The 8484-nt window shown below is 38.4% G+C and overlaps 2 protein-coding genes across 2 annotated transcripts; one reads left to right on the top strand and one right to left on the bottom strand.

Moving 5' to 3' along the window:
* The first annotated feature begins 3245 nt into the window (after positions 1-3245).
* LOC118747113 lies at positions 3246-4092 on the top strand. Its single transcript, XM_036481104.1, has 3 exons — positions 3246-3260; positions 3321-3647; positions 3730-4092. The coding sequence occupies exons 1-3, from the start codon at positions 3246-3248 to the stop codon at positions 4039-4041; spliced, it is 654 nt and encodes a 217-aa protein (XP_036336997.1). The 3' UTR covers positions 4042-4092.
* Positions 4093-6155: 2063 nt separating this feature from the next.
* On the bottom strand, positions 6156-8411 carry LOC118746995 (succinyl-CoA:3-ketoacid-coenzyme A transferase, mitochondrial-like). The gene is made up of 5 exons (XM_036480989.1): positions 8214-8411; positions 7943-8155; positions 6959-7539; positions 6718-6888; positions 6156-6658 (listed from the first exon to the last, which is right to left on the bottom strand). Exons 1-5 carry the CDS (start codon positions 8332-8334, stop codon positions 6518-6520), a joined length of 1227 nt encoding a protein of 408 aa, XP_036336882.1. The 5' UTR covers positions 8335-8411; the 3' UTR covers positions 6156-6517.
* Between the last annotated feature and the right edge of the window lie 73 nt (positions 8412-8484).

The following is an 8484-nucleotide window of genomic DNA, read 5'->3' as shown; positions in this document are numbered from 1 at the left end:
TTTTTAAATGAAAAATTACCTTTTCACGATATTAGTTTTTTTCACCTTTTTTTAAACTTTTGCGTATAAAATGACTGTATTTAGATTTCTTACACTTGCTTTATTTGTTTAAGCCATTTTTAAAAAGTAAATACATACATCTGTTCTGTAAATTTTAAACTTAAAAGATGAACAAACAGCATGAGTAACGGTTTTTGTATTTTAACAACAAAAACTCGATATGAAGACGTCTGGGACTTGCCGTTGTTTTTTGCACATGTTTTTTTTTTGCTGACGGTGTCTCTGCTATACAAAGATGATTTTTATGTTATTTTTGCAACAAAAATAAAACAAATATAATTGAATGGACCACGTGACTGTATACTCAAAAGGTTTCTAAGAAATCCTGGATGGAGCTTTAAATTTTTACGAAAGTTTGCTATTTTTTTTAATAGAAATTTGGATTTATACGCTTTTTGTTAACGATTAAAACATATCTTTATAAAAACAAGTAAATAAATTTAAGTTCGGGCGAAGCCGAACATTAAATACCCGGCGCACGTATTAAGTATAGTTTTTTCAGCTTTCCGAAAACCACCGGTTACATGGTAAGCAGGGGTGGTTTTACCCCTATTTCACCACGATACGGCGAACAAAGGTGGCGCCTGCCGAGATACAGCTACTTTGGTTTTTGTCCGATTTTGACAATTCTGGTTTACACGTAAACGAAGCCCTACTTGTAGTATACAAATGTCATCGCCGCCAAGACGGCACAATCTTGTATCATTCTTGCTATTTCACATATCTTCGCTAGTATTGACAGTTAGACTTAATGAGATAAACTTATATATGTAGTTCGAAGTGGGTAGTATATATTTTGGAATAAAGTAATCACATTTAAAATTTTTAGAATATGCTACGATAGGCCTTGAATTATGTCGACTGGGCCCATTTTTATTTCAGTTGTAGGCATCCATTACATCCGCCTAGATTTTAACTTTTATTATATCTCAAATATTTATTATTAAAGTTGGAGACATTTTTATTTTCTGCATATGTATATGGAAAGTGGGCGTGTCCGTTGACGTTGACGTCATTTCTTTACGACGGCCCGTTCTATTTTTGGCCGCAATATATGTATACCGGATCGTCACAATGTGCGCCATGTCTATCGCAGGCAGAACTTTTGCACTTCCAATGGAGCTCTGCCAGCGTTGGGTAGGCCTGGTTTACATCAATGCTGCCTCACCTCCAAAAAATATCTTTATATATACATTTGTGCTAAATACAAAGTTGGTTATTGGTCTATGATAATGAACTTGTTGCCGAAAATAACATGCCTTCTTCCAATGAGGTGCAAGGAAAAAAGGTTGGACATCCATGGTTTATGTACTTACATAAATGTCTGATTAATCAATGTTCATATCATATTCTGATGTTATTAGAATATTATTTTTAATTAAAAAGGTATCTTATCAACTATTAAAGTTGATTGAGTTCGAATATAAGAAAACCATATACATACATATTACTTTTGTATGTATGGAATACCCTAATATTTACAACTTTTCTTACAACTATGTATGTACATATGTAATTTACAGCGATCAACCATTATCTTTATTGATTTGATATATGTATATATACATATGTACATACATACATACATACCTACACATGCATGCACATATTTTACGTATTTATCTGAGTTAAATTTAGAGTGAGCGATATGAATTAATAATATAGGGAATCGCCATTGCGTGATCATGGTAGCTGTTAACGAAATAATTGATCAGTTTTAGGGCCGTGTGCTCAATATCTGGCTATCATTACTTCCCAGTTTAACATCGTTATAGACGTTTTCGACTCATAAAACATGTGATCGATAAAACAGTCGCTGTATTTAATCGGAGCATCTACCTCCGATTTGTGTTAACCAGACATTGAGAAACCGGCCCTTAGAATAGATATTTAACTACTACCTATAAAACTACTTAATTTTCTTCCTGATTTGCGCTTTAACCACCTAAACGGTTTTGGCCAAGTCCAGTAAACAACGCCAGCCGTGGGCATACCATGTTGAAATTTTGCCCAAGTCATCGTAGCCATCGGGATGAATATTTTTTATGATAAAAGAGAAGATTCACTGTGGAGAGTACACTGAGAAAAAAAGTAAATCATATCTACGGTGACCATATTTATGGATGCCGATTACGGGACAAAAAATAATTTTGCTAATTTTTTCACAAAAAGCCAACAGATCTCAAAACCTTCTTCTATGATCCTAGATGTTTTGACACTGTAACAGCATCCTTATAGTATCATCAAAAATTCGTAGGATATTTTTTTATAACTTCGAACTTTGCACTCGAGATTTTTAACCCGCAAAATTTGTTAAAAAAATGTTACATTTTAGTATAATAAAGTGAAAGTTTAAAGTATGTAGCTAGGACTTACCGCTAATTTTTGTTTTTTTGCCGCCTTAAGCATTTGTTCATACAAAGTAAGTTTGAGCAGCATCTTGCACTTGCATTTTATTCTTCTTCTTCTTATTTAGCGCTGTAACCGCCTAAGCGATTTTGGCCGAGTCCAGTAAAGCACGCCAGTCGTTTCTCTTCTGCGCCATCTGACGGCACTTGGAAATGCCAAGTGAAGACAGAAGTCCTTCTCCACCAGGTGTTTCCATCGCAGTGGGGGCCTCCCTCTTCCTCTGCTACCAGCAGCGGGTTACGAGTTGAATACTTTCTGAGATGGAGCATCGGTGTCCATTCGAACGACGTGACCGAGCCAGCGGAGCCGCTGTATGTTGATTCCCTGCACTATGTCCATGCCGTTGTAAAGCTCATGCAGCTCATCATTCCATCGTCTGCGGTACTCGCCATCGCCAACGCGTAAAAGCCCGTAAATCTTCCGCAAAATCTTTCTCTCAGAAACTCTAAGAGCCGCTTAATCAGTGGTTTTAATTATCCATGCGCCATACACCATCTTAGGCATGAGATATGAGGGATTTATAGAGTGTGATTTTTGTACGAAGAGAGGACTTTACTTCTCAATTGCCTAGTTAGTCCAAAGTAGCACTTGTTGGCAAGAGTGATTCTCCGTTGGAGTTCAAGGCTTACAATATTATTGGTGTTAACGCTGGTTTCAAATGAACAAAGTCGAAGTCAGCTCCAGCAGCTTTTGTGTTTTTCAGCCGCGTAATTGCTATTCGTACCACGCCATATTCAGGTGGTGAGACATCGACTGGGGGCTAATTTATTAGATACATGTCCATACTTTTAGCAAGTAAAAAGCAACCATGTTATTAAAGTCACAATCAAACTTTGTTTTTCTACTTTTAGAACTCCGAAACCGGTGAAACGGACCATATATATCAACACCGCTGCTCAATAAAACGTCAAATTTTTGACAGAGAAACCGGTGAGCCTCTAAACGGCACAAAAGTAAAGATTCGGTACGTCAAACATGACAATTTTCAAATTCCCAAACAATACCTACGAGGCACCAATACCGAGGAAATCGACAAAACAATGACCAGTCTCTACCATGGCGAGTATCCTCAAATGGATATTCATGTAAAGCCGATTCCCACTGAAAACAAACCTGCCGAGAAGTGTAACAAACAATATAAAAAGGAAGATTTCATAAATATGGATGGCGTGAAAAATGTAACGTAGTTAACTAAGTACATTTATTTCACATCTTCTTTAAACATATTTACGTTTTGTGAAAAAAAAAAATATTCTACAGGATATTCTCTTGGGCTATAGCAAGGAGACGTATCTACTGTTTCTCATACCAACAATAATTTGCTTCAAATTCACTTTCTGGTTACTTGCGATTGAGGGATTTTTACACTACTGGGCACACAAGAAGAACTCATTGAACCCGAGCAAATTATTCTACTTCCGCAGTCCGTTGAATTTGTTGACATCTCAATTTTGTGCGCTTTGTCGTTGTGAGAGTGAAATGAACATCGAAATATTTCAAACGCTAAATAAGCAAATGCGCGAAGCCAGCCAATCGAAGACCCTCAAAGATGTGAGCAAGGTTATAAGCTAAGCTTTTGGATTTGTCTTGTCTTTTAAAGCTCGATTTTTAATAAAGTAAAAAGGTCTCGCACCATACAAATTTTTAAATTTATTTAATAGCCGTACAGTATGCCTACGAAGAGCAAAAAACCAGGTCCTTTATTTGCTCTTTGTGTGTTGCCAGGATATCCGTCTGGTATCGATTGCATGACAATCACGGCGCCGCTGTCCTAAAAGTCACAGAGACCTTGCTTCCCTGCCTGTGGTCCTATGTATATGGTAAACTACAGGCAGGCTGTAATGTTATTTGACTAAACGCACTGATCAAGTGGAGTGATACGAGATTCGGACACTATAAGTCTTCAGGCGCCTGGGCGACACAGTCCCGCCCACTGGACAGAGGAATCATTTCCAAACAAGGATCTCCTCAGGGGGTTAATGGGAGGAGGATTCAGTCCTGTTCTCTTACTGCGTTAGGTAGGAAGTCGAGTATGCTCACAATAACTCTCACTTGGCCTCAGCTTCCATCTTCTAGAGCTCTGTTGCGTTTTTCAGACTAAACTTACAGAAATCAACGAAGCTGCGAGATGGCTGATTGATTCTTCTATTGATTCGCAAGCAGTGGCTATCTTTTCTGTTATATAAATCGGTGACAAATCGGTATCGGGAATTGTCATGGAATGTAGACGTACTTTAAATAAGCTGGCAGGGAGATACGTCTCACTCATGTTTTCTGGTGGGTGCCAGACCGTGGAGATGTACCGGGCAACTGTGTCGCAGATGAGCTGGCAAGGAAAAGCACCTTACTGTTAGCAATCAGCACTGATCAAGATTCGGGCACTCCGTTATCTTCTTGTAAGCACTGGCTGAAGAATAATTTAATACAAGATGGCCTACCCGCGTGCAGGACGTCGAGGCATAGATATTTGGTCTGAGTTATTTTTTGAAGCGCGGCCGAAGGACCTATCTGCACTCGAGGTGAGCAACTGGCGCAAAGGAGAGAGTCAATTGGAGAAGCTTTTTGGTCTCGGCTCAAACCGACAAACGATTATGTCACAACTAAAAATAAAAAGAATTGTTTCAGACTAACGCGGGTCTCTCGAGGCAGCTGAAGCTTTTCGTATACAATGGGTGGACGTCGCTGATTTCCTATATGTACAGTGTCGGGTCCAGTAGTTTTTGTACATAATCCAGGATCTCGTCCTTCATTCTATAGAGATGCTATCTAACATTCCTCAATGGAGGTTCCGTGGAGGCGGCGTAATAAGGCCTTAAGAACCTTTTCTATGGAGGATAGGAGCGTTATCGATCGATAATGCTCCCTTGTTGTAGTAAACCGCTTCAGCTGGAGAATTGGGACGCATTTTCGCTAAGCATCCGAACGTGATAAGGCGAGATGCTGAAGCAGTGACTACTTTACTTTACTGATGCTCGCGAACATGATCGTCTGTTAGGTTATAACGAGCGCGGAAGGTGCTCTCAGTAACTTCTGTGAAGGCGTTCCAACCATATTTGTTCAAGTTGATGGTGATCTAAGTATGTCTGCGGTCGATATCTTCTTCGGCGATACTGCACGTTATGGTGTAGTATTAAGGCTAGCCCTTCACCATTGTTTTGCTTGCTAACCTAACGTAGCACATTATCAACGAGGTAAGTCAACAGGGTCGCTGTGTATTTGTTACTCCTTGGTTGCTAGTTTGCTTTGGCGAGTTGCTTAGAGTTGATAGGGACGTATAAGGCATACTGAGCAGAAATAGATACATACGTATGTGGACCGTGGTTGGACGCAATGCCAGCCATTATTAAACAGTGTTCGACCGCCGAAACAACAGCTCTTGGTCGGGAAAATCCCATCCAATCCCGCTACCTAAAAACGGCTGTTGTAGAAATGGACGCTGGTGTGTCTTTGAACATTTTATTCCTGAATTTAGTTATACTCGCAATGAATTCAACTAAATAAAAAGTTATGGGAAGCAACCTATTTAAATCCGTGTCCATGGCTAGCCTCATTGACCTTGCCTAAGCTATACGATTGACATAACTTTTTGGCGTTCTATTTGTTGAGCTATTTCCACCAATCCCAAACTCAAATTCAATCTAAATATATTTTTCGACTTGAGTATAAGAATATATATTTTCTTTTCACATATCATTTAAGTAAAAACGAGCATATAAGAAATATTTTTTACCAACTAAAATAAATGCAATGATATCACTTTCAAGTTTAGTTACTTTGCTTAATTCAATTCTTACAAAGTACATAATTACATTACATAAGTACATATTTACACTCAAAAACAATTAAATTACTTACTTATGTGCCTGCTTATCGTCGCCTGAAATACAAATAGCCCTAACAAATAATTTGTTTGCATAAAACGATGTGTGTACTTGTAATTCGATGAAATGCATAATAATCAATCAATAAGAATATTTTGGATTTTTTGCTAGTTACGCCATTTTGCATTTCAGGTGACGATATTTGATTCACATAAAAAATTCAAATTTTACTCGATTTGAGCCATCTTTTTAAGGTTCGAAGAAACTTCAAATTGAGCACCAGTGCAGGAACGTAGGTCTTCCACTGAATAACCATCAGCGATTTCTGTTAATGTTAAGCCAACGCCTTTTTCCACGGTAAAGACAGCCTACAAAATGTAAAAAAAGTTATACAAGCACATCATCACCTTATAAATTAGTAACAAACCTTTTCCGAAATAATCATATCAACAATGCCTTGCCCAGTTAGAGGCAAAGTGCACTTGTCTAATATTTTTGGTGAACCGTCTCGCGCATTATGTTCCATTGTTATAATGACTTTTGTGCCAGGTGCTGCCACTAAATCCATGGCGCCTCCCATGCCTTTCACAAGTTTACCCTAGTAGCAATCGAAAGAGTGATTACATTAAATGTTTAATAAACACAAATATGAGACGTTTACTATTTACCGGTATCATCCAATTAGCCAAATCACCAGTAGCGGATACCTCCATAGCTCCAAGTATCGTTAAATCTACATGTCCACCACGAATCATAGCAAAACTATCGTCAGAGCCAAAGTATGCCGCTCCAGGCACAACAGTTACACTCTCTTTACCGGCATTAATTAGATCGGGATCAACTTCCTCCTTTGTTGGGAATGGTCCCAAGCCCAATATGCCATTTTCCGATTGCAACATAACATTGATGCCTTTAGGTATATAGTTAGCAGATAAAACTGGCATTCCTATACCCAGATTGGCGTACATGCCATCACGGAATTCCAAAGCTACGCGTTTCGCAATGCGCTCCCGTAACTCCTGACCTGGACTAGACTTCGAGGCGCTGTCACTGCTTTCACGCAGCCGCAAGCGTTCCACTCTTTTGCGGTAGTTAACGCCTTTAATGATCCGATCCACATAAATTCCTGGAATATGAATTTCATCCGGATTTAACGCACCAACAGGTACAATATCTTCTACCTCAACAATAGTTGTTTTAGCAGCGCGACACATTGGTGCGTTGAAATTCCTTGCTGACTTGTTAAATACTAAAAAAATAGATTAAAATTTAATTTGTGCTACATAAAGCTGGTTTAGAGTGAAAAGTTGCTAAGTCCACTTTTTCTAAAAAAAATATATTTTGATGCAAAAAACAAGCAAAATTAAAAATGAATCGTTTTTTAAAAGATCGAACTACCCATTTACTTTCTAACCGTTACCGTTCAGTGATATGCAAATTTGCTAAGCCCAAAATAGTCACAAAAAAGTGATAAGTCCGAAAGAATACAAAAACTGTTCATCAACATTGTGAAGTTTGATTCGTTTGGATTTGCTTTAGCTTGGTTTAGCTTAAGTTTTCAAGGTTTTTATTCTCCCTCATAAAATAAAAAAAATAAAACTGGACTTAGCAACTTTTCACACTAAGCTAACGATAAAGTTGGGATTACTGACCCAAATTTCCATAAGGATCAGCCTTATAAGCCTTTACGACTGCATAATCGGCAAAAATAGATTCCTCCATAACGTAGTCCTTTCCATTAAACGTTTGCACCTGCTTGGGTTTACTAGCAACTGCGATTTTTCCGTCATTTGTATATTTAATTGGGGCGCCTCCTTTTTGTACAAGGGTACCGTATCCGGTGGGCGTAAAAAATGCCGGAATGCCTGTGGCGAATATATAACATTCAAATAAATTTTAAATATTTTTATGTTGTGCTTTTACCAGCGCCGCCAGCTCTAATCTTCTCGGCAATAGTTCCTTGTGGTGTCAACTCAATGGCCAGTTCACCGGCCAAGTATTGTCGTACCAGTTCCTTATTTTCGCCTACATAAGATGAAATCATCTTGCTGATTTGCTTTTTTTGTATAAGTAAACCGATACCCCAATCTTCAACGCCTGCAAAGATGAGCCAAACTTTTAAAATTTTTCAAATACGTACATATGTGCATTAGGGTGGTCCAAAAATGTCTGAATTTTAATGCTCTCGTCCCCT

This window comes from Rhagoletis pomonella, unplaced genomic scaffold, assembly GCF_013731165.1.
Source record: "Rhagoletis pomonella isolate Grant_MI unplaced genomic scaffold, Rhpom_1.0 Rhpom_scaffold_00011, whole genome shotgun sequence".
In the NCBI taxonomy this organism is placed as follows: Eukaryota; Metazoa; Arthropoda; class Insecta; order Diptera; family Tephritidae; genus Rhagoletis; species Rhagoletis pomonella.
Note: the sequence above shows the minus strand (reverse complement) of the source record. Positions and strands in the feature narration are given on the sequence as shown.

Excerpts from the sequence above, each read along its gene's own strand:
- LOC118747113 (XM_036481104.1), top strand. Across the intron at positions 3,648-3,729 it reads ATATGGATGGCGTGAAAAAT|GATATTCTCTTGGGCTATAG; the intron begins GTAACGTAGTTA and ends AATATTCTACAG.
- LOC118746995 (XM_036480989.1), bottom strand. The coding sequence starts at position 8,334 with ATGATTTCATCTTATGTAGGCGAAAATAAGGAACTGGTACGACAATAC. Across the intron at positions 7,540-7,942 it reads TGATCCTTATGGAAATTTGG|TATTTAACAAGTCAGCAAGG; the intron begins GTCAGTAATCCC and ends CTATTTTTTTAG. Across the intron at positions 6,659-6,717 it reads ATATGATTATTTCGGAAAAG|GCTGTCTTTACCGTGGAAAA; the intron begins GTTTGTTACTAA and ends TACATTTTGTAG.